Source organism: Camelus dromedarius, chromosome X, assembly GCF_036321535.1.
Source record: "Camelus dromedarius isolate mCamDro1 chromosome X, mCamDro1.pat, whole genome shotgun sequence".
Taxonomy (NCBI): Eukaryota; Metazoa; Chordata; class Mammalia; order Artiodactyla; family Camelidae; genus Camelus; species Camelus dromedarius.
The window spans coordinates 41174398-41201619 of NC_087472.1; the positions used below are offsets into that span (position 1 = coordinate 41174398).

The window sequence follows — 27222 nt, forward strand, 5'->3', positions numbered from 1 at the left end:
ATCAAGATTCAGTTTAAAAATTTCAGTGATGTTTGTTATGTATTTCTTTCCATTTCTAACTTCAGTAATGAACTGGGACAATTTAATAGGTTATTATCCTATTTTGCCTTTGCAACCCACAGGAGAGTAGCTTTACATGATTATTAAACATATTGACTTGCTGTCTTTTTTTGCATTTTTTTTTGTTTTCATCTTATAAAGCTAATTCATTTCCTATATCTCAAATTTTAAAACCAGAAGAAAGGAACAGGGAAAGTTCAAATGAAAAAGCTAAGTTTACTCGCTATAATTTTCCTACGCTATATCAGATCCTAACAAGAAATAACTAAACAAACTTCTAATACAGAAGAAGACATTGATATATTTTTCTACATTATAAAAATAGTACCTGATTGAGATTTTGCTGCAAGAGTGTATGACTTGACTAGTTACACTAGCATCATTATCATTGCCTATCAACTGTGTATTTAACACAGCATGCATGCCCTTCATAATGGAAAATAAAGAGTTTTCATAAATTTCAAATCAAAGCAAAAGGAAAAAAACCTCAGTGTCATCACTACGATATCCAATCTAAGCTCTTGTGAATATTAAATGGCTTTAAAGCACATCTCTACATATAGATGTGTGTATATGCTACGTGTTCCCTAGGACACATGCATACACACAAACATATTCATATTGGGTCATTTATTTTTTCAAGCTTCTTTTTATTTTATATCATTTCTACTCAGTATGAATAAATCCCACAGACAGGCTTTTAATCTCTTAAAACTTAGCTTCTGGTAGGAATGAGAATTTGTCAGGTTGGGGGTACATTAACTCTTTCAGACGAATTATGTCCCGTTTTATGTTCTGAAAAAGATGATTTCCCAGATGAGTCGCTAGTGGCCTGAAAGGGTTTATGCACCCTTCAACCAAGCAGTATGTTCTTTTCTCACCATTAGCATCGTGCATCAAATGTCTATCAATTCCCTCTAGGCAAAGTCCGAAAAATGTAGCTCATGGTAATTTCTGGCTGAAGTTCAAACAAGCAAGAGTCTTCAAATAGAAAAGTTTTGAGCTGACTGATCCTAAAAAACATGTGTTCCATTCAGATAGTTTCTTAGAATGTGATTTCTAAGAGTTAAAGAGATAACTCTAAATACCTGCATTTGAAATCAAAACATATAAAGGAATAACACTGGAAACATGTTATACCCCTTTCTTTTGTCAAACTGAAGTTATGTCAGGATAACAAGCTCATATTTTCTATTTGCTCGCTAGAATGTTGTTTAACATGAATCATTATAATATGAACTCTATTTAAACAAATATTTATTAAGACAACTTTCTACTAAGCATTGTGCTAAGTCTGTTGTACTCAAAGACAAGTAAGCAACTATCTCAAAAGATTTTAGAACCCAGTGAACACAACAGACATGCACATAAGCAGAGTATAAGCAAGCCAGCAAGTACAATAATCAAAACATTAAAATGTTATGAGAACACAGGGGACAAGGAAATTTTGATTGCTATGATTAAGGAAGACTTTGAGGAGGATACGGTGTAAGTGAGCAGCACATTTTTAAATGAGTTTATAAACCTTTCAAAAAGAGTATTTTTTTTTTCCATTTGAAGGAGACTGAAAATGAAGCAGTATATAGTTTCACAGTGAACAACGTGAAATTCATCTCAAATTCACGAAGCTTTCTGACCCCAGAGGCAGCACAATACCATGGTTACAAGCACAAGGTTTGGAGTCTGAAGGACCAACACTTGAATCTTGGCTCTCATTAGCCAGACTTAGAACGTACGTGATCTCATACACGTGTCTGAACCTTTGAACTTCTACAGCCTCAATCTTCACATATTTGAAATGGGGTTAACAAGAGTACCTACCCCGTGGGATTGCTCTGGAGATCACTAGAGATTTTATATATATACGCCTATATATTCTTAGCACTGTGACCAGCACATGACTAAACAGTTGCTATTATTACTATTCTATTATCATTTTTATTTACTTTATTACAAATGATAATACCTTTCTATTTCAAATCAATGCCTACTCTACCACTGACCTATACCCTCCCCCAATTTGATTTTCAATATAAGCATTTTCTCTATGACTGACCATGCTCCCATGCTCACTGTCTTTTCCTTCCTTCCTCCCTCCCTCCCCCACATCTCTCTCCTCCTTCCTTGTCTTTCTCACTCTTTCTAAGTCCCGGACCCTCTCGCCCTGAGCAGTCTCATAAAAAAAAGTTTTGATTTGAACTTCCTAATTTTCTGAGTTTGAAACCAACAGGCAATTGAAGGTAATGAGAGAGTCCGAGCCAGTGAATTTCCCTCCAGTCTCATCTAAAGTTCTTGATTTTTCTTCAGAAACTAGAGAACAGGCTGGATTACTACATTCCTATGGCCCCATGCCCCCGCCCCAAAAAAGGCTTTGCTCTTGAGGCTTCTAGCTTTTTGTTTTGTTTTGTCTATTTCATATGGCATTTACTTTCTAAAGTGTGAATCATCCTCTCACTAAAACCTGTCACCGGCATGTTCTCAAAGGTAATTAATGTTACTGTCATCGAGCACAAACTCCCTTTGAGTTTATCATCGTTTAAAAAATTATTCTCTTAATAAAGAATAGTGGAAGAAAAACCAACATAATTGCAGTGCAGTGGAGACCCCAAATCTGTTTTGAACTGTCTGGTAAGGACAAAATGCTTCCTCGGTAACTTGATTTTTAACCACTTCAAATGACTCTCCCTCCTACTAGGAGGAAATCCCAGGTGTTGATAGTTAGCTGACAGGGTGTTAATGTCATTAACATTCTGTCAGCTCTTCTTGTCAATGTGTTAATGGTGTCCCGCTGCTCAGTCCTCCCTGTCCTCCAGTTGGTAAAATGATTTAGCCAGCAGTCAATCAAAAAGCTAAGCTGATTTTGCGCAATAGACAGCTCTGCCATTGACAAAATCTATGTGAGTAAATGTGGGAAGAAATTTGTCAACAAGATATAAGCAGTAAGGTCAACACTGTGGTTAATGTGCTTTTTAGACAGTTTAAGATGTTAAGAATGGACCACAAAGCATATTTTAAAGTCTAAGAAGCCCTCTTTTAAGAATGGTCTTCCCCGTCAGAAAAAGCAAGGAGCGGTAAATAAAAGTGAAGCCTGGATTTAAAAGAATGAAAGAAAAACCCTTTCCTAGTCATATGGCTGATCCAAAGACAAAAGCTGCAAAAATCGGAATCCACAAAGAGTGTCAAGTCCAAGAGAACAAGCCTCAGGACTGGCAAGCAGTCCATTCATAATGCTCCCTCTCACCTCTCCTAAGCACAAGTTATTTTTCAAAACTTTGAAACCAGACGTGATTCAGAACCTCACTGCGCCAATTTTTATAATAGGTCCCAAACACTGACAGACCACAGAAATTCTGGTAACCTTAAAATATAAAAAAAGATGACCCTGCAAAATTAATGAATTGAAAATAATGGAGCTATGATACATAACTTGATGAGTTGTTGAAGTTATCCTGACACACGTTGAGCTAACTGCAATGACACAAGGACAACTGTGATCAATTTCATCACCAGAGATGGAAAATACTCCTCATTTAACAAATGGGGACAGTTTTTAAAAGCTCAAGCATGTAAAATTAGGCAGTGTCTGATACACAGTAAACATTCAATCAATGAATGAATATTATCATTTTTATAACTTACTAAAAAAAGGTTCTATTTGAATTTACTGTACAAACAACTGAACTTAAAACTTTCAATTATGATGAGCATATTGGTATGAAGACTACAAAGGACTCTGCTTTTTTAAAAAAAATTAGAATCATAGTAATAATTTCCCCATATGGTTATCTAAATTTTTGAACAATATTTGTGTATATATATATATGGCACTCTTATATCCGTTACAGACCATCCCCTTTGATCCTAGACCCTCTCTGCAATGATTTATGAGAGAATTTTCTCCATTTCTCCCTTTTGGTAGTTTCATAAAATTAGTCTTGCTTATTATACTCTTTACATCTTTTTTTTTTTGAGTTGAAACAAGCAACAGATTTTGGGTAGAGAAAAGGAGACAGAGGTGATGAGCTCCCCTCTAATGCCACTGACTATTCCGTAGGAGGCATGAAATAGCCTGGGCCATTCCATTCATAGGGGAGGTTTCGTTCTTTTATTTTTTTTTATCTTTTGACATTTCCTTTTAAAAGGTGTGAATTATCCCTTCTAAAACTGATTACACTTTACACGTGTGCTCTAAAAATGTGACTCAGTATTACTCAAGTTTCTGAGAAGACTTACATGAAGAAAAGTTTTATAACTATAAGCACAGCTTACCACTCTTCTGAAGTGCTCAGTAAAAGTAGAGTCTTGTCAGAGAGGGTTTAGCTCAGTGGTAGCGTGCATACCTAGAATGCATGAGATCCTGAGTTCAATCCCCAGTACCTCCATTAAAAATATAAATAAATAGCGGCTGACAAGGGACTAATTTCTAAAATATACAAACAGATCATATACCTTAATATCAAAAAACCAAGCAACCTAATGAAAAAATAGGCAGAAGACCTAAATAAACATTTCTCCAAAGAAGACATCCAGATGGCCAACAGACACATGAGAACATGCTCAATATCGCTAATTATCAGAGAAATGCAAATCAAAACTACAATGAGGTATCACCACACACCAGTTAGAATGGCCATCATTAAAAAGTCCACAAATGATAAATGCTGGAGAGGGTGTGGAGAAAAGGGAACCCTCCTACACTGCTAGTGGGAATGTAAATTGGTGCAGCCACTATGGAGGACAGTATGAAGAGTCCTTAAAAAAATAAAAATAGACTTACTGTATTATCCAGCAATTCCACTCCTGGGCATGTATCTGGAGAAAAGCTCTAATTCAATAAGACACATGTATCCCAATGTTCATAGCAGCACTATTTACAATAGCCAAGACATAGAAACAACCCAAATGTCTATCAACAGATGATTGGATAAAGAAGATGTGGCATATATACATGTGTGTATATATGTGTATATATACATGTGTGTATATGTGTGTGTGTGTGTGTGTGTGTGTGTGTGTGTGTGTGTGTGGTGGAATACTACTCAGCCATAAAAAAGAATGAAATAATGCCATGTGCAGCAACATGGATGGACCTGGAGATCATCATTCTAAGTGAAGTAAGCCAGAAAAAGAAAGAAAAATGACACATGATATTGCTTATATACAGAATCTAAAAAGAGGACACAAATGAACTTATCTGCAAAGCAGAAACAGACTCATAGACATAGAGAACAAACTTATGGTTATCAGGGGGTAAAGTGGGTAAGAAGGGATAAATTGGGAATTTGAAATTTGTACCTCTTGGGGAGTAATGGAAATGTTAGCTATCTTGATAGTGGTGGTGGTTTCATGGGTGTGTACATCTATCAAAATTCATCAAATTGTACATCTGAAATATGTGTAGTTTACTGGAACCATACCACAATAAAGGTGTTAAAAAAACTAAAATGAAAGAAATATATACATATATATATATATATATGTGTGAATAAACCTAATTACCTCCTCCTCCTCAAAAAAAAAAATAGGATCTTGGACTGGATGATCTTCACTGTCTCTGGCTATAATATTCTGTAATTCAACACATACTTATTGCTAGGTGCTGTGCACTGGATGAGCATGGAGAAATTAACACACCGGACATGATCTTGGCCATAGGGACAGCAAGACAGACAAGAGTGTAAATATCAGACTGTCAGCAGCTTGAGGTCAAGCATTCTATCCTGTACACTGTTGTATTTTCATGGCCTGGCGAGGCCTACCATAAGAAAAGTGTTCAATCAATAGTGTGAAATAGTAATGGTGAACACAGGGTGCTATGGGACTTAGCCCAACCTGGAGATCTGGTGAAGATTCAACCAGCACACTCAGTTGCCCTCTGGCCATCACGCCATTGCTGCTAACTATAGCACTGAAAGTCCAGGAATAGCAGGGCTATTCAGTTTTTGAACTCACAGTCCTTTACTGTTTAAATAGGTAAGGTTACTTTCAAGGGAAGCTACCCCTATACTTGTTCCTGTAGTTATTCAATTTAAAGGGCCAGTGACCTGAGGCAAAACAATTTATTGGCAGGAGACAGAAACACATGTAAGATCATCCAGTACAAAGAATCCTACACTAGAAACAGAATCATGGTTCTAATTTTAAACCAGAATCAAGTATTCCACAATACAATATCCTTCTCTTTTGGAATTCCCAGAAGAGTAGAAAAAATACTAAGTAGGCACCCAAATTTATATGACATATATACATATGATGGTTACACATTTTCTTTGTCATTTTCTAGGAGATCCAAACTCTCAAAGGATGCTCAAGGAGCTTTCCGAAGCAGGAATAATTGGAGCAAGAGTTCTATCATTTTCATTTATTAATTTGGAATTTTTCACCAACTCAATATTCTAATAGTTTCTCTAAAATAAATTGCTGTAAACTTTATTTTGTGCTTTTAAAAAATATGATATGCAAAGTAACAGCTCCATACATTTTAATATAGTTTTCAATCCCCTTGTGGACAAACAGTCACACTTTAGTGCCACTTAAATGAAGAATAACCACTCATCTGTAACATACAGATACAGAAGGCTCTGGATTTTCATTTTAAAGTGCTTAATTACCTGCATAAAGAGAGAAATAAAATAAAGAGTCCAGGCCAAGTTCATGAGGGTTTGAAATTACTTTTCTTTTGCTAAATGAGCAACAAAGACGCCTCAATGTTGCATGCTGCTGTGTGGCCAGAAGCCAACTGTGGAATAAAATGTTAAAAAGAACAAGGAGATCAGGAATTAAATTCAAATATGTGAAGCAAGAACCAAAAATCACAAGTTGAAAAATGTAGGTGGTGTTTCCAGCCATAGGACAACATAACAAAATTGAAAAAAAATCTAATCAGCAACAAAGTAAAATCCCCACATTATATATTTCAGTGTGGGCAGTTATGTAATCCAAGGTTATTTTTTGAGGATTTCCTGCCTCCAGTCACCCACAAACTTATGTTTCCAGTATTCCTATTTATATCAGTACTTGGCCTCACTAAAGGACCACACAAAATACAGTGTAAACTCATGAACCAAAAAACTGAAAATGAAAAAATTGTTTTCACATAAATCTAAATGGCCATTCTCAAGTAATTCAAGTTCAGTACCATAACTCCCAAGTTAGGCAGGAAAGAAAGCATATCAAAGTAAAAGGCAGGAGATTTAACCTTGCAACAAGGTGACGGCCATATAGTTGAAGGAATTTACTTATTATCAGATAAAGAATTTGCAGTATTTATTCCTTCTAGAGATATAAAATGGTGAATCAATCTGCAGTTCAAGATATTTACTTAAACCCAGAGGAGAAGGATATGGCTTTAACTTTTGAAAACCAAAATAGAATAGAAAAAAATCAGCTCTAATGTAGTTTATCTTTAGACACCAGCTTTAACATTAAACAACTCAAGCTAAATTTTGCTTCTCAAGCTTTCCTTTCATGTATTTCTGTAATTTACATGAATATACTGTATGTAAAACAGGGATGTAAAAACATTTATGTAGCAGGAAATGCTTAATGTTACACAGATAGCTACTAAAATTTATTTATTTGTTTGTTTGATGAAGGGGAGGTAATTAGGTTTATTTATTTATATTTGGAGGAGGTACCGGAGATTGAACCCAGGACCTCGTGCGTCCTAAGCATGGATTCTACCACTTGAACTATACCCTCACTTTTTGTTGTTGTTGTTGTTGTTGAGGGGGGAGGTAATTAGGTTTATTGACTGATAGATTTAAATGGAGGTACCGGGGATTGAACCCAAGACCTCAGGCATGCTAAGCATGCGCTCTACCACTTGAGCTATACTCCCCCCACTACAATTTATTAAAATAGATCATCTCATCTACTGATCAATTGATCTATCCATCCATCGATGCATCCATTTCATTCTTCATAACCTTTCAGTTCACTGATATTATCCTCTGATTGCCCTGATTGCCCTTGAAAATGCATGTATCCCTTTGGAAAATATCACCCTCCATACACAAAGAGGAAAATAAAAATTTTGACCAGAAAAAATCTTCTGTTGATTATTTCCTTTAAACAGCTAGTTAGATAAGAAGATTCTTTGTTTTGTTTTATATCTAATCAAGCCTTATAAGACTTACCTTGCCTGAGAAACGCCATTTTTTTCCTGATAGAATTGTTCTCTTGCCTACTCTATCTGGTTCAAAACATCATGAACTAAAATGTACACTGCTCATATAAAAACAGCCTAAATACAAATTCATCCAAACCATGTAAACAGACTGGCAGGTTGACAACTAACCACATAGTAAACTGATAGATGGACAGACAGACAGACAGACAGACACACACACACACACACACAGAGAAACTAATAACTAAACAAAATACTTAAATAAATAAAGGATATCGTCATCTTTTCCACAAACTTATCATGTTGATTTTCTGTTTGGGGGAATCGCTTGATGTCACGTTCCAGATTAACAATCTGTTGTTCCATTGTGGCAAGGTTGCTCTTGAGAATTTGAGCTGAAACTAAAGAACAACATGCAAAGTGTTTAGAACATTTTACCAGGTATTCTCCAATACAACTAAAAGAAAACAGTATCCATTAAAGCTTTTTTTTTTTTTTTAACGTGGAGAATAGTTCCATGAAGTCAACTCATTTTTCTGAATTACTGCTCATAAAAATTCTACTCCTCATGAAATAAGTGAAAATGTGTAATATAATATACCAAATCATCATGTTTAATATGGGAATGTCACCATTTTATTCGGCCATTAGCTCAAATGAATCCATTTCTATTTAAATTTATTGATGGAATTCCTAATATTTCATTCTTTAAAATCTAATTTGAAGATTAAAGATAAACTAAGGTTCAAAGAGATCTTATCTTATTAATGTGTGTTCTTGGCTATATAAATGATTTAAGGTTAAATTAAATAAAAGGATCAAATATTTTTCTTTTGTTGAAAGATCCTGATTTTTATAAACCAGTATCTACGGTAAAAGTTCCTGTCTTTAGTACTTTTTATACTCATAGAGACATGAAAAGTAACTGTTGATACAGAGAATTTAAAGTAAACCGCAGCGAACACATAGGCGCATACACACCCACAAAGCTTCAGTCAGCCCTCAAACACTACCATTAATTGCTTTAATTACCCCTAGCATTCTCTGCACTTCTCTTTTTCTCTCCTCATTGACAACCAATAATTTTAAGTATTGTATTCAAACTGATCCTAAATACATGCACACTTTCCAGATCTCTTATGATGCCTTCTTTTCACAGAGATACCTTTTTTTTTAAACTTACGCTGTTTTATAGATGCTTTATTACTGAATGACTGCCAATTATGTATGAAGAGCCTTTTATCAATATCAACAGCATTTGGCAGGGATCTAGTTGAAAAGACAAGGTAAGTATCAGAATTTCAGTAGCCTGTGACATTGATTTTTTTTTTAACTCCAGGCCTCTGAAACACAGTCCTTTTCATTAAAGGGCAGTGAAACAGAAATAGAATAATATTACAATTCTTTTTTTTTTTTTTAAGTAAATTTCAGTCTCATTCAGAGGAATATCAGAATTACAGTGAAAAATTCAAGAGACTGATAAAATCAACCCCTGGCAAATTTCAGCCAGTCTTCTGATACAAATTTATCACACTGACACGCACACACCTTTATAACTCAATGAGGAGAAATTGCCTTAAATATACATGGAAGTTCAAGAGACTAAAAATCAAACACCAACACTAAAGACAAATTATTTTTTTCCCTATTAATCTGTCAGTTCAAATGGCTATGTCCAATTTAGTTCCATTTGTTTAGATCTGACAAGTATGGAAATTATTCTTTATTGGAAAAGTCTAAGAGAGTTTTGTCTTGCCAAAAATTTGTTAATGGCTCAGAAATCATGGCTTGCTTTACTTAAAGGATGAGTTTGCTGTGGAGCACATCATTCTCTCTGACTTTAAAATTGAATTTTTCTCACTTGGGTTTTTCCAGTAGATTCTTGCTAATTATTCAAAAGGTTTCTCCTTTCCCATTTGCTTGATTGAAAAACCGAAGATAGGAAGTTGCCAAGAGGTTTACGTCATTTACGCTACACGGAAGAAATAAACTCACCATAACTTTCTGCAATAAACAAAATGTGCCCAGAGGCCAGGTTTAAGTCACAATAGTAATTCTCCTACTAAAAGCAACAGTAATTCCAGTAATAAAAAGGGGATGACGAGGAGGATTCTTTCGATTGTTCAATACAGAAACAGCCTAATCAAGTTGCTATGCATACAAACGTCTAGATAACTCAGATAACAAGAGACATTATTTTTAATCCAGTGAAATGGCTTTTACCCTAAAGTTGAATTCTGAATAAAACAATATTTTCTAGATATCTGTTCTCATCAATTTCACATCTCAAATCCTTAGTCCGCTATAAATCCCTCTAGAGCTGTAGTCCAAATTCTCTCTCATTTATAGCCACTTCTGTTTGTTTAAGTCATCTTCCACATATCATCTTCTGCTTTAAGTGAGGATTATTTTTATTTCGTGTACATAAAAAGAGACTCCACTCTAAAACCTCAAGCTTACCTTGTTGGTAAGATCCCTACCTGACACCTTGCTTTTCCCTCAGTACTTACCACACAATAAATGTTTGTTGAATGAATATGCATACTTCAAGAAGTTTCTATTCAAATTTAAATTTATGCCCACTTTTGCAACTAAATGTCGATGTAGAAGTTAGATACAACCATGATGACTGAAAGCTAGTATATCAATTATTATGTCAATATGAAAAGGAAGCAGGAAGTTGAAGTCTGTCTAATAATATCAAGAGGAAGCAGGGTTGCAAGAGATGCTTAGACAAAGGGGAAGGTGAGAAGCTGAGATAAGAGAAGTAAGGGACATCTTTTCATCCTAGGCTTCTCTATTCTCCGTCTCTAATAAATTATTAATATTATGCCTGAACAAAAGAAAACAAAATACTGGAGATGTAATAATCCAAGAATTTTTGCCCACATGCAAATTTATGGCTATATTATATAAAAAATACCATTATATCAAATATGTCTCCTTAAATTGGTGAAATTATGGTATCTTAGAGTTAGAAGTGACATTACAGGGGATCTGGATCAGCCTCTCAAGTTCGCAAAACTCAGGTTAATCAGTGTCATAGTCTATGTTCCTGGAAAACATTCTAAGACAAAGCCTGCATGTTACAGCTTCACTAGGGTCTAATCCCAGGGCAATGGGCATGAGGGAAAAGAGAAGAAAGCAAATACAGGAGAGGAAGTTACTGAACTGGGAACAGCTTTCCAAAAACTACAGCTGGTCGCTTAGTGTCTCAGGTTGTCTCTGTCAAGGCCAAGTCCCTAGGCAGGTGACCTGTGCAGTCACACAGGGCTCCATGCTTGAAGGGGTCTGCACTTTGTTTAATGCTTTGTTGTCACCATTTTGAAATCCTTAGTAATTTTTAAAATGGGGCTCCGCAATTTCATTTTGTATTGGGCCCCTCCCTGAATCACATGGTCAGTCCTGGTCTCCCCATAAGACAAATGAGGCAACTGCAACCCGGAAGAGTTGGTTACAGGGAGTGAGCAGTTCACCTGCTGGCTCCTTCTTATCTCCTGTTCTCTCACTGGTGATGTTCTGTTTCATGGAGTGTTAACTTCCAGGTCTGGCTGGGGAGCAAGACAAGTGGCCCAGGCTTGGATGTGGGACAGAAGGGGTACCCAGGGAATCGATGGTGATGCAAACACTAGATCCAGAAGAAAGGGTTCACTCTCTCCCTAAGTGGTTTATTTCCTTTTTGACGGTTGATATAATTAAAACAACTTTATTTACTTAAAATCAAAATCAGCCTTCTTGAACTCTTCTTACCCGTGACTCCTCATTTTGCCTCACAGCAACACTGATCGAGCCCACTCCCTATTTTACAGGAAAGGTGCCACTCGCATCTTCTTAATCTGTCCAGGCACCAAACACCCTATTCCTTCAACTAGTCCCCGTAAGGTTCGTCTTTACTTAGTCTCTTAAGTAATAAGTACATTTACTGAGTACTTACTATGGGCTAGACATTATTTTAAGTAGTTTTATGTATTAACTCATTTCACTCTCATAAAAACTCTATGAGGTATGTACTACTCTCAGAAAGCAGTGTGGTCTGAGCCAAATGATGTCTTCTAAGGAAATTATAAATATAAAGCAGTGTCTCTAGTTCCAGAAGGCCAACAAATTGAAGTAATTTCTGTACACACTGGCGCAAGGGTATGTCACTTATATTTGGGGACAGGCATGGTCTCAGGAGTCAGATGGACCTAGGTTGTAATCTCTACCACATCAACAACTAGTTGGGTTACATTAAGCCAATCACGTAGCCTCTCTGGGTCCTTAAATCCCAATTGGCAAAGTAAAGAGAATAACATCTTCCTTAAAGGGTAGTCATTCAACTGAAATGATTCGATAAAGTGTCTATCATTATAACAGGTACGTAATAGGTAATCTATAAATATTCATTTCATATTCCACTATCCTTCCCACTATACCTTATCTTCCAGAGGACCAATTCCTACTGTAACGGTGCCATCAAAAATTAAACAACAATTTAGATGTAATCTGAAACAAAAAAGGGACTCATTCCCTACCTGCTACCTCATTATGGCCTGATTTAATATGGGTCTTCTTTCTAATCAAGAGAACTAAGCTTAGATTGTGTTCTCTGTTTGTAGGTTTTACAAGGTACATAGAATTTTAGGTCTGGGAGGCAGTGACAATTATACTAATGAACAGCCAATTTGTTAGAGAGAGCCAAATCTGAAGAATATTTCTGGAAATAAAAACCCGTGCAGTAGTCTGTATTTCTCTGGAGACATTTAAAAGTTAGTTACTTTGCTTTTGAAGACATGTCTGAAAGATAACACATTTCTTTTTAAAGTGTTATAAAGAATTAACACATGTGTTTACCGGCCTGACTGTTTGCCTTGAATACATTTGCTTCAATCTACAGAACTGGGAGACAATGTTCATTATGCAACGAATTAACTAATTAGGTCTTAGCCTACATTACTTCTAATATATCTTCAGGGTGTATGTGTATGTGTGTATGTGTGTATGTTTGTAAGTGTGTGTGAGAGGGAGGGGAGGAGGAGGGGAGATAAGGAGAGGAGGGAGAGAGAGAGAGAAAGAGAGAGAAACTACATGTATTTTTTTTTTACTGGAGGTGGTGGGGAGATGTGGGGTGCCTGGAGTTCCAAGAACATTTAAATACCAGAGTGGATTAGAAATGCTTGTCTCCTGCATAGCGTCAGCCTCAGGGTATATTTCTGTGGCTGTCATTATATTAGTTCACTAATATAAATTAAGGAGTCTTTAATGACAGTGCAAACATTTTCTATCTGAGTAAATTCCCACTATAGGCATTTCAATGACTGATTAGTCAGTCTGGTGGCACTTTAATTTTTTTTCTCTCATTTCATTTTTTACATCTGCTACTGAATTACTGACTCTGAATTATAACACTAAAAAAATTAAATTATCGCTATCGGGTCCTTTATTATAGCTTTCTTCCTTGTACTCCATAAATAACCTTTTAAGCTCACTAGACTCTCTTGAGTTGTATGTAGGGAGAAACTTTCCCCACAAATCTTATTTACCTATTTACTTCTGTTGAAAAATATACATACAGTACTTGTTTCCTGGCTTCCAGTAAATATATGAGAGTGGCCTGATCTTCATTCGAAACATTTTAAATGACAGACTTGCTCCAATTCATAATTTTAAGAAAACTAAGATATAAGATAAATATTTTAAGTGAGATTTTATATGGAGAGACTTTTCAATTACATAGCATATAAGAGAACTGATATGTATTTATTAAGGGGAAAAAAAAAAAACCACGGTACTCCGGTGACATTCTCTAGACCATGTGCAGAATGTGTAATTTTATGTAAATTTAAAAGCTTTTCCAGGAACTTGAGGAACTGTTTCTCTGAATTAAATATTTCTATTAATTTTACCCATTGACAAAGTAACCGAGCACTTCTTAACATCAGCTCTCAGAAAGGCCAAGTAAAAATTTCCTTTTGCAAGTCTATGTGAATAGGGCCCAAACATGATTCTGAGCACCCTGTAATTTTCTTTAACTGAATATATTTAGTTGAAGAATTACTATCAGCTGAGCGGCACAGCATTAAAGTGACTCATCCAGAAAGCACATGTGAAAAAGAAAAGGGCATTACAAGCAGTCTGAACAATAGGCCTAGTTGTATTCTTCCTCAAGTACATTTATAAGTTAATAGTTTCATTTTATATGAATGCTATACATGGAAATGAAGCAAAGGTGTTTATATAATAGCAGCAAAGGCTCAGCACTGTGGGCTTCTTAGGCCTTTAAAGAAAACAAGTGGTAAGTGGCACCCAAATAAGAATAAAAAAAAAAAAACAAACTATTAGAGAATGACTCATTCTTAGGAAGACAAAAATTGCTAAAAAGGCACTTTAACAGAAAACACAATTTAACTAGAATCCTGATGAAATGAAATGTAAAAACATATGTCCTCAATGTGTGTTCACAAGAGCCATCACTTGCCCCTTGGACATGTGCCTTTGGGGACAGAGTACAGTGTTTCTCAACTGGATCCAAAATACAGCCTGAACTGATGCTGAGAGCAGAGAACACCAATAACAAAACATGAAAACTGCATAAATGTTTAACTCTAAAAACTTCACTAGGCATATTTCGATGTCTGCTAACCATTTGTTTTCTATGTCTGTGGGTCTATCTCCATTTTGTAAATAAGTTCATTCGTGTCTTTTTTAGATTCCACATATGAGTGATATCATATGATATTTTTCTTTCTCTTTCTAGCTTAACTTCACTTAGAATGATGATCTCCAGGTCCATCCATCTTCCTGTAAATGGCATTATTTGATTCCTTTTTATGGCTGAGCAGTATTCCATTGTATAAATACACCAAAACTTCTTTATCCAGTCATCTGTCGATGGACATTTAGGTTGTTTCTATGTCTTGGCTATTGTACATAGTGCTGCTACAAACATTGGGGTACATGTGTCTTTTTGAATCAGAGTTTCTTCTGGCTATACACCCAGGAGTGGGATTGCTAGATCATAGAGTAAGTCTCTTTGTAGTTTTTTAAGGAATCTCCATACTGTTTTCCATAATGGCTGCACCAAACTACATTCCCATCAACAGTATAGGAGGGTTCCCTTTTCTGCACACCCTCTCCAGCATTTATTGTTCATAGCCTTTTTAATGATGGCCATTCTGACTGGTGTGAGATAATACCTCCTTGTACTTTCGATCTGCATTTCTTTGATAATCAGCGTCTGTGTTCATACATTTGTACAAGTTCTCAGCCTGCAAGCCTCAGTCTGAATGCATCTTATTTAAGAAAGAAGTGGGATCTTCTAACAAAAAGAAGAGATCCAAAAAAACATTTACAAATAACTATGGAAGGTATGGTTAAAGGCTAGCTGCGGTAAAGGACGAGGGAGGAAAATTTTAAACGCCACTAAATAATGATTTGCAACCCCAAATTCCATAGCCTGACCACCGAAGCACCAGCAGTGGACAGCCAAGCTGCTGGTGAAGAATCGAGTTCTTTCAACTGCTGTCTCTCTGCAACTGTTATTCTGCCTGCAGCAAATAGTATGTGACGATTTTTAAATCAAAGACTGAAAAACAAACTGAAATCTCCTGCTCTTGTTGACAGTCGTGGCTCAAGGCCAGGACTGGGAAGTACACCTGCAAGCAGAAGCTTCTATAACACGAGGCTGGATGTCATCGCGTTAGAAAAGTTTGTTCTTCTCACGAAGAATCTTTTTTAAAGTCCATTTGTTTTTCTTGCACTGAAAGATCTGTCCCTCACCCACACCTCAAACTGGAATAATTTTCACGGGTCAAGTCATGTCTTTGTTGAGCTGAGGCTGGGTTACACTGAATTGTCCTCCCCTGGAGATTTTATGTAAATGGCTGGAACGGTATTCTCCTTAACAAAAAAGCTTGCCAGAACCTTCAGATACTGATAAATCCTTTCTGACAATCCTATATTAATGTCTTCACTTGTCAAATCTCCGTAATGCATTCTTCTTTTGCATTGGAATTAGAACATGAAGGGTAAAAGGGACCCTTGTGAAAGGAGGCTACTTAACATTACTTATAATAGGAGGCCTTAAAGATAAGTTAGTAAAATTATGGGAAAACATGTAAAATGTAGACTTGTTGACTAAAGACTAGAAAGGAAAAGAACCTCAATTTAAGAAATCTGACATTACATGGTTGTAAGATGTGGAATTTTGAGGATATAGTTGTGTATGTGTTTAGTTTAGAGCTATAATAAATAGTACTGAAAAAAATTACAAAGTAAAACACAACTGTATTCAATATCAGGAAAGTTCTGATAAACGAGGTGTGAAACATGAGCACTTTTTTCTTCACACCGAAACCACCACCTGCTTCTTGAATAAACGTTCACAAATGCTTTTTATCTAAGCAATCACTTAATGGCAACTTTATTAACACCCTTCCTCCTGGTATAATATATCCTTTAGAAGGTATGAAAAGGTGATATGGATTGATAAAACGTGAACACTTTCTTCCACACATTATTTGGAAAGAATTAAATACATGTAGACAGGGTCATCATAAAGTGATAATGCTATATTAAAAGAATGTTAGCCTTCTTGAGTGTAATTTTTGTGCCACGGCCAGATTATCCACCAACTATATTCCTGAACTCATCAGGGAAATTAAAGGGACTATATGATTTGGCAAAGTTATCCTTGCACTTGACTGGATTTTCCCGGAACAAGTCTAGTGTGTGAAGTCCACAGGTATGACCCTATACAAAGCCACCAGCTTTATCCAAACTGAATGCAGGTTGTCATGAGGTCAGTGTCAGTGCTGAGGTCATAATGCTGGAGTCATTAGAGTCCCTTTCACATTAGTGATGCTCGGATTGGCAGTTCTGCTTGGTAGTAGGGTTATAGGTCAGATAAAAGAGGCTTGGAAGGGTAAACTTAGGGTTATGTTTTCCTTATTCATTAATTGACTATGGATACTAATAGGATTACCATATGCCCACAGAAAAGAGATTGACAATGCGAACTGAACACATTAGAGGATATAACTGTAATAATTGTCTAAGTTTCCTCAGCATTGAAATCAGTCCATAAATAAAGCAAGGCTTTATCTGGGTATCATCTCATAAATCTATTATACCTAAGTTCTTTTGCCTAATAACCTAACAATGGATTAAAAGAGCAAATGAGGTTTGAGAGGTAGGTGGGACCTTCTAGGCTATGATAAAGAGTTTGGGTTTCATCCTAAGAGCAATGGGAATTCGCTGAAAGGCTTTAAGCAGGAGAGGTTGATTCAAGTTACACTTTAAAAAAGATGAACTCTGGGAGCTATGTGGAAAATGGAGGGAGGGGGTCGAGAATAGAAAAGGGGAGAAAAGGTAAGAAACAGTTATTATTGTCTAGACAGATGATAGTGGCTTCAATTAGGGTGACCAAAGATGGCTGCAGTCTGTATTTCAGAGGTAGAGTGGACAGGGCTTGGGTGGGGGTGGTGAAATGGGAGAGGTAAGGAACATGGAATTGTTCAGAATGATTCTTGGGTTTCTGTCATGAACAATGGAAACGGAGACATCTTGAAGGGAGATCTGTGGGCAATGTTCAAGGGTTTAGCTTGAACTGTATGAACCATCCAAGGTGAGACTGCAAATAGGCGGTTGGAAATATGGACCTGGAGCTCAGAAGAAAGGTCTGAGCTGGACACAGGAAACAGGGAGGTATCTGTATACAGATTCCAACTTCAGTTACACTGTTTCATTATACTGCTATAATATAATTTAGTCTCCAGTTAGTTTTCTGGCTGTATAAATCTGGGTAATAATTCCTGCATCCTTGACTCACTCCAAGTACAAACATTTCTAGATGTTGGGGAAGGTCATTTTCCTCTGGCCTATGTTTGTAATTTATTCCTATTTTTCCCCTTTACTTTTCTGTGAGTTATTCTAAACTTTGACAGGTTCCATGGATATTCCTATTAAGCCTTTTTTCCCCTCCAAAATCTTGCTGTTATACTTCGTTTGAAACAAATGTTACCGATAACAACTACGCTACTAATTGCATTGTAGGGAGGGCGGGGGGGCTAGTATACTAAATCAAAAAGCCGCAGGTCTTTAAAAGCATGCAGTCATAAAAATATCTGCCTGAATTTCCTTAAAAGAAAGTGGAGAAATTTGAAAGACTCTTTTTTTCTTTCATGGTGCACATAATTTGTACATTAACACTCGTACAAGTAGAAAGGTGAAGGGTGGCTTAGCCGAAACAAGACGATGTAGCTTTCATCTTTCTGTGGTCCCTCTCTCCCACCGGCTCCAGCCGAGGTATTCAGAGTAAGCATGTCTTCCTGGCTGTAGCTCTACAATCTTTTAAGGTACATACATTTCCAGCTTTCACTGTTGGTTGCTTTTCTTCGAAAGGTCATTGCAATGAATTGCTGAGTTTCTTATCAGTAAACTGTTCTTTTAAGGCCAATAGCAATGCTTACCCGTATTTTAATCAGAGTGAAACAATATAATTACCACTGCTGAGTGGACTGAGTCGATGCAGATGCTGCAGATATCTGCTTTCGTTCCCAAGTCAGTGACTGTACTGCTGCCCCGGATGTGATAAAAATCCTTCTAGAAGCTTTCTAAGTTCTGTATTTTTATTTTTTAATTTATTTATTACAAATTTCACCTTCCATCAATTTCAAAAGGTCCAAATTTGTCCCTCCAGTTAATCAGAAAGTTAATTTGCCACTGTAATCTCCAGCCTTTAAGGTTTAAAACTATGGTTCTTTTCCTCAAATTATTTTGCCAACTTGGAGAGGATTTGGAGATCTTTTATGGGGCCAGTAATGGATAAGAAAACTCAAATAAGAAATCTACCCAAACGGTCATTACTTTTAACCTCAGACAACTAGAAATTAACATTCATTATGTAGGTCTATCAACTTCCCAGCAAAATCAAAAGCACTTACTATTTCAATATCAAATATGGTTGGCTGCTGAAGAGTTGCAGAATAACATTTTTTTAAAGCTGTGATCACAGGAAATTCTAACCATGACACACAACCAGATGTCACGCTGGTAATACTCACTGACAAAATAGATTTAGCCCCGCACATCACATATGTTCTCCCAAAACAGTTTTTCTAGTAGCTCAAACTAGCCAAACATTATAAAACATGTTTTGATATTAAAAAATTGTATTCAACCCCAACTAACTTTAATTTCCAGAATGTGGTAAAACACATGTAGCAGGGTATCCAGCAAAGAGAAGGTGTTGACTGATGTTAGGTGAATCGGAATTAGAATCCTAATGAACAAGATGTTCTACTAAATAGCCCTCCTAGAAACATATCCAAATCAGTTAATAATGGCATCATAAAATCTGGTTCCACACTCTGCCAGACTTATCCTTTAAAAACAAAAACCTAATTTTAGCACCACAATGCTTAAAATCTTCCCATAATCCAGTGGCACACTATGTTACGGTAGAGAAAAAAACATGGCCTTTGGGGTTGGACACACCTATTTTGAATTCTTTATCCACTACTTACTGTGTGATCCTGGGCAAGTTACTTAACCTTTATGAACCTTAATTTCTTCATCTGTGAAATGGGGAACACAATTCTAACCTCATATGGTTGTCATGGTGATTATGTGAACTAATGTAGACAAAGGTCTTATCATATAAACTAGCACCTTAGAGAATTAGAAACATGTTAGTTCTTTCTGTGCTCCTGTCATGTACAGGATTGATATGTATAAGAGCCTTAAATATGTGACTTCCATCTCCTGATCTCTCATTTTCACCGAAGGCCGTTCTCCCACACTTACGTGATGCTGCAGAATTGCCATCCTCAGCTCCTCTTTCATGTCTCCCTCCCTTGGTTCACATTTCTCTGCCTGGAATATCTTTCTGTTCCCCTGGACTAATGAACTCCCATTCTCCTTCTTCTTCTTTTTAAAGCATATAAGCAACATCTAATTATTTCTTTGTCAAAGTTTCAACATCGTTTTTGTTTTTATGAAAGTTATACATGTACATAGTTTAAAGAGTCAAATCATTCTATTAATCTGATTATGAAAACAGCACTTGCTGACCCCCGCCACCCCCTATTTCCCACACTACCAAGGCACTTACTTTCTCTCAGCTGATTAAAAAAATATATTTGCCCTCCATATTGGAGGGGGGGGAAGGCTAATATCACTACCTCTTATTTTATTGTTTGTTTTTGTTTTTCCTTCCTAGCTTTATTGAGATGTAATTGATCCATAACACATGTATCTGGAGAAAACTCTAATTCAAAAAGATATATGCACTCCAATGTTTACAGCAGCACTATTTACAATAGCCAAGACATGGAAGTAACCTAAATGTCCATCAACAGATGAATGGATAAAGATGTGGTATATATACATGATGGAATACTACTCAGCCATGAAAAAGAATGCAATAATTCCATTTGCAGCAACATGGATGGACCTAGAGATTATTATACTAAGTGAAGTAAGTCAGACAGAGAAAGACAAATATCATATGATATCACTTATATGTGGAATCTAAAAAAATGATATAAATGATCTTATTTACAGGCCAGAAATAAACTCACATACATAGAAAACAAACTATGGTTACCAAAGGGGAGGGATAAATTAAGAGTTTAGGATTAGCAGATGAAAAATATATATAAAATAGATAAACAACAAGGTCTTACTATAAAGCACAGGGAACTAAACTCAGTACCTTGCAATAATCTATAATCAAAAAGAATCTGAAAAAGAATATATACATATATAAATGACTGAATCACTTTGCTGTATACCTGAAACTAGCATAACATTGTAAATCAACTATACTTTAATAAAAAAAAAAACTGACCCATAACATTGTGTAAGTTTAAGTATACTGAGGTATTAATTTGACACATTTATATATTGCAAAATTATTACCACCATAGCTTTAGTTAACACCTCCATCCTGTTACATAATTATTTCTTTTTTTGTGTGTGGTGAGAACATTTAAGATCTACTCTCTTAGCAACATTGAAGTATATGATACAGTATTATTAGTTATAGTCACTACGCTATACATTAGATCCCCAGAACTTACTAATCTAATAACTAGAAGTTTGTACCCTTTGACTAGTATCTCCCTGTTCATCCCACCCCTCAACCCTGGTAACTATCACTCTACTCTCTGTCTGGAATTTCCATTCTTCTCAAGGTCAGCTCATCTATGGAGTTTTGGGTGACATCTCAGTGCTCCCACAGTACTTTTGATTTTTGTAGGGTTTTTTCATTGCATTCTATTAGTTTATATGGCTACTTCTCTCAAAGAGAATTTTGCTTCCCCGAAAGCAAGGTGAGACTATCCAAAATAGTTTCCTATTCACAACCTGCCATAAAGTGAGTGCTTAATAAATTTTGCCTGAACTGAAACACCATGTTTCTCATTTATCTAATTAACATGATTATTTTAAAGTGTAGACTACTTTGTTCTGCTGAGGGTGCAGTTACAGAAACTCCTGTACAATGTAAACAGAAAAAAAAGCATAACTTTCCAAGAAAGGAGAAAGTTAAGTGGCTTGCAAATATTCATAACCTTAGACACAGTAATATTAGTTGTTGTTAACTGTCTTCAAGAAAAAGCCTAAAAGTGAAGCAAGGATTCTCAGCTAAAGAAAATCATATTTTTTTTAAGATTTCTATTTTATTTATTTATTTATAAATGGAGGTACTGGGGATTGAACCGAGGACCTCTTGCATGCCAAGCATGTGCTCTACCACTGAGCTATCCTATTGCTCCCCATATAGCCTTATTTAAATTGGCACCAAAATGACAATCTAGATGACCAGAGATAAGGAACTAAGTAAAAATATTAGTGCAATGATATGAATGAGAATTATATAGACAATAATGTGAAATTCACAAAAACTTTGTATTAACAGAAAAATACTTGTGATTTATTTCACATCAATTGCAAAAATCATCATATGAAAGTTTATGTACAGTATGATCTTTTATATATATATATTTATTAAGGTATATTCAGTTTACAATGTTGTGTCATATGTACAGTTTGATCTTAACTGAATAACGCATTTTGTTTTAATAACCTCTTTGTAAATGAAAAGAAACTCCCTAACTTTGAATGGTACCCTTATATCATTCACATGTTCATTCTGCATTTTATAGTGGACAGAATACTGGGGCATAGGGTGAATCTGATAGTTAGCCAAAAAGGGAATGAACCTTTTTAAGTGTATAGGGAGATTCTATAAAGCAACACCTACCCTACTCCCCTCAAATCACTGGATATGTCTTGGATTCTGAATAAATAAACTACCTTAGAGGCACAAAGGATGTTTTAAATCTGTCATTTACCATAAGGCATCACCCCCCAAAAAAGATATATATATCTGAACTTTGTTATTCAGAATTCTCAACCTATTCAGATATGTTCCTGAAAACTCCCTCCACGGCTGCAAAAAGGGAGTCATCAAATATACCTGGGAAGGGCTACAGACACTCTTGTGTAATTTAAATAGCAACTAGTCTCCAAAGTCACACAAAGCAAAGCTGTTGAAAATTTTCACTCATCTACACAGGTGGGAAAACATTAGGCACAGTAAAAATGAATAAAAAGCCCAGAGACTTTGAAGTATTCTGGCAAAAATATCTACAGTTGCACACACACACACAACCTGGTCAAAGGCCCTGTGAATTTTTCACATGCCTCATGATCATTTACGATATCAGGGAAAGGAAAGTGAAAATGATCACGAATACAAGCACCACAAGATAATACCTTGCATATTGTATGTCCTCAAATATATACATATATATACACACATACATAGACGTATAAATTGTTATTCTAGATCAGGAGTCAGCAAATTCATTGCTCACAGGCCAAATGTGGCTCACTGCCTGTCTTCATATGGCCTGCCAGCTAAGAATGCTTTCTACATTTATAAGTGGTTGCAAAAAAATGAAAGAATAATATTCACGGCACACAAAACCTGTAGGAAATTCCAATTTAGGTGTGCAAAGGTAAAGTTTTATTGCAACATGGCCATTTACATAGTGCCTGTGGCTGCTTTTGCCCTAAAGCAGCAGAGCTGAGTTCTCGGGCCGGGAACTCTGTGTGGTTGGCAAAGCCTGGAATAGTTAATGTCTGGCTCTTGATGGGAAAAGTTTGCTGATCTGTGTTCTGTTTGTTTTTAATTGAGATATAACTGTCATGTAACATTGCGCTCGTTTTAAGTGTACAACACAATGATTTGATGTAAGTATATACTGTAAAATGGTCACAACAATAAGTTTCGTCTACATCTATCACCTCACACAGTTAGAAAATTTGTGTGTGATTGAGAAATTTTAAGATCTACTCTCTTAGGAACTCTCAAATATACAACACAGTATTGTTTACTAGTCACCATGCTGCCCATCATATCCACAGAACTTATTTATCTTATACCTGGAAGTTTGTATCTTTTAACCACCTTCACCCATTTCACTCCCCGACCTCACCCCTCACCTCTGGCGACCACCCCGAGTTCTAGGTTAATAATAATACACTCTTGAGAGGGGCATCAGCCATTTCCTAGTCCAGATCTCTCATGAGGATATGGAGATAGAGAGAAATCAAAAGTGAGTGTCCACGTACATATAGCTGGGCCTCTGGATTTCTGGTTCCTCTCCAATTACAATGCAACTGAGTCTCTTTCCATCCCTCTGGAGATCTAATGCATACTGAGAATTCCACAAGGTGAAGTTGATTTTACAAGTTTATTCCACCAAATGTATCAAGAGAATGGTGATCTATTTGTAATTAACTTGAGCTTTAAAATGATAATCCAATACATTTTAGGAAGTTGCCAAGGTATGTATCCCAGTGTTTTACACACATACACACACACACTCATTTTATTTTCATAACCACCCTATGAGATAGAACCTGTTATTAGCCCTATTTACATATGAGAAATCTGAGGCAAAGAGAGATAAAAGTAATTTCCTCAAGGTCATATATGTAGTAAGTAGCGGAGTTAGGTATTGGAAATTATGTATTGGAAGTCTGGTCTGTGCTTTTAACCAACGTGCTCTAGTAGCTCTCATGGATAAGTTTTAGTTAAGCAACATTTCCAAGAATGAGAAGTACAAGCTGTACCTGGTATGAGAAGTTCTTGTACGTCCCTAATTTAACACATGGTTATTTAGTGGCTGCTAATGGTACAATGTTGCAAAAGCAAAGGACAAGGACCAGAGAGAGGAGCTAAAGCACAGTCCCTGCTACACACAGAGCTTGTAATTTTGTCAGGAGGCTAAAACAAGTACACACAAGGATGGATTAAACTGATGAGAGTTACCAGTCAGATTATAATGCACCAAAGAGTGTGTAGGAAGTAAGATAGTTTGGAAAGAAGAGGGGTGGTGATGTATTCCTTGAGACGTATGACTGTAAATGAAAGGGGGAGTTTCCAACTTCCCAGTCAAGGAGGAGGAAAGATGATCTGGGCATACAGAGGATGGACCTAGGGGATTGAGGAGAACAGTTTGGAATTGCTGTTGTGGGGGTAAAAAGAGAGAATATGAGTTCACTGGGAAGTGGTCGCAATTCCATTAGGAGATAAAGGTTAGAAATTATGGGAGAGCAGATCCCATCAGGTGCCTGTGTGACTCTTGTCATCTCTGTGGGACTTGGAAGACAGCAACAGGAATAGGCAGATGCGAATGACAGAAGGAGGGGGGCTTGAGGAGAAGTGTGGGCATTCTACAGTGTTAATAGCACGTGCTAGAGATGTATACGTCAGGTTATGCAGTGAGGGCAGCTAGAAGAGAGCTAATAGGTTGCAAGAAAAGGGAGAGGATAAGGAAGGGTCAAGGTGAATTCATAATGAGGCCAAAATACAGGTTTGAGAGGCCAGGGCCGTGTAAGGATGGCTGTGGGTAGAAAGACGCACTTCCAAGTGTGGGACCCTGGAGGTAGCCATATTCTATGTGATGACAAAGTCTATTGTCTCCGTGCTTACAGGGGACCTGAAATGGAGAGAAAAATTCATGCTGGTGGAATCGAGGCCAGGGAACTTTGAGAACAAGTGATAGAATGGGACTCGTTTTCAGTGGCAGAGTCATTAACATTCATCTCTTATTTTCTGTAAAGAAACCTATTTATTTCTTGGTTTTTCTATTGCTTTTGTAGTTTTGCAATTTTCTCTCCTGGAGGATGTTTTTGTTTTGTTCCTTGTTTTGATGGAGTGTTATATTTAGAAGGGAGTAGGAGAAGAAGTCTGAGGAAGAGGGTATGATTAGCATAAGGTGAAAATCAGATTTTAGCAGAGCAATATTTTATTATCTCTCTAGGGGAATGCAGATTAACAAAAACTGCATTTTGGTTCATAGAATGACATGCACACAAACATCGTGAACAATTTTGTTTCCCATATTTTCAAAGTAGATAATATAAAAATAATTGGTAATTCTTTCAAAATGAGAATGGAGTGTTACTGTAAAAATGTTTTTTTAGTTATTTAAATTACATCAAAGTTGTAAGTTACACAGATACACTGGGATATTTTTAACGTGGCGTTATAAGTTTGAAGGCTTTTCTTTTTCTAAACATTTTCATAAAGTGTCATAGAGCTACAGTGAATTATTCTTAATTATATACATACTGTTTACTTGCCATATTTATTTTTAAATGGCCACAGTTTTCAGACATGAATACATAACAGTAAAAAAAACAAAGAAAGAAAGAAAAAAAAAAAAACCCAGTATATCCAGATGTTAAGAGATGAATGAACTATTCCCTGAGTGCAATCCACATATGTTTCATAAGCCAATTAACTCTTCTGGGCCTCTGGAGGGAACCAATAAGAACCCTTTCAAGAGTAATTTACTCAAAAAGACTGAAAGAATTAATATGCCTCAAAATGTGTTCCCAGAAGCCCAGTAAACAGTCCCTTTTGACCTCTGACCTAATGTATGGAATATTGCCTAAATGGATTTTTACTCAGTAAAATAGAGAGCAAATTCATAAAGTACCTTTAGGATTTACTTTGATGAAATTCTAGTTTCACTTACAGGAGTCTTCCGGGAAAGTATTGGTAGACACCACCAACTCTGTTTGGGTGATCCGCCTCTATTTTGGGACAAGCCAAGCGGGCTGAAAGCCACAACTTCCGCCTTCTGCCTGTAAGACCCTCCCCGGACCTCAGTGAGAATGACTGGTGGGAAAATTCACTTAACTCGCCCCTCTCTCTTTCAGACACGCCCCTCTCTTTTCAGACATGTCCCTCTCACTTTTAGCATCCCTCATTTGTTGCTTTCAGCATCCTTCATTTGCATAAGAACCCGCCTATCAGCTCTTACCCCCAGGCATAAAATAACCAAGCCTGTACACAGAGAAGCGGGCTCCAGTCTAAATGGAGACCCCCTCTGCAGGTTTCTCGCAATAAACGTGACTCTGCCGTTGAGCTGTCTGTGATCCTTTCTCTCTGATTCTAACCGGTATAATGAATGCGGGACAGCAGGATAACAAAAAGAAAGCTGGTCTTAAAATCAGAAGACCTAAGTCCCACTTACTTTCCATATGACTTTGCACAACACTTACTTAAAACATCTCTGAGCCTCTGTTTTCCCACCTGTAAAACACAAATAATACTGCCTGCCTTGCTGTCCTCATCAGATGGTTATAAAGATACAAGTGAGTTGTGAAAACTCTTTGTGAACTGTCTTTGTGACTTAAAAACTTGAGTTGATGCTACTGGAGATGTGGCTAGAGGGAAACAGTACTTGGCAGCAAGTAGGATGGGGCCAAAACAGCTTCTTAACTCTTTCTTATCAGTTTCTATATATAAAGATAATATTTAGAGAACAAGGCACAGTACAGGGGATATATTTTTCATAGGGAACACGTCAGAAATGCCTCTATTCTACAACATAGATGCTTGTGTTTACTAGAACTCTATCAACTCATCAAAATGGTGACTTTTAGGCCCAAAGTATATGATAATGAAATTTCTAGGTACCTGGAAAAATTATTTAAGGCCAATATTATAAAGCTGTTTCAATTCC

At 36.5% G+C, this 27222-nt stretch overlaps 1 protein-coding gene across 3 annotated transcripts in view; it reads right to left on the reverse strand.

Annotated features, from left to right (window-relative positions):
• Positions 1 to 27222, reverse strand: part of DIAPH2 (diaphanous related formin 2) — a 798971-nt gene that overhangs the window by 290100 nt on the left and 481649 nt on the right. For all 3 annotated transcript variants that reach the window (XM_064482987.1, XM_064482986.1, XM_064482985.1), the window contains one exon: positions 8467 to 8592. In XM_064482987.1, the coding sequence (XP_064339057.1) occupies positions 8467 to 8592 (126 nt within the window). The remainder of the gene's footprint in view (positions 1 to 8466; positions 8593 to 27222) is intronic.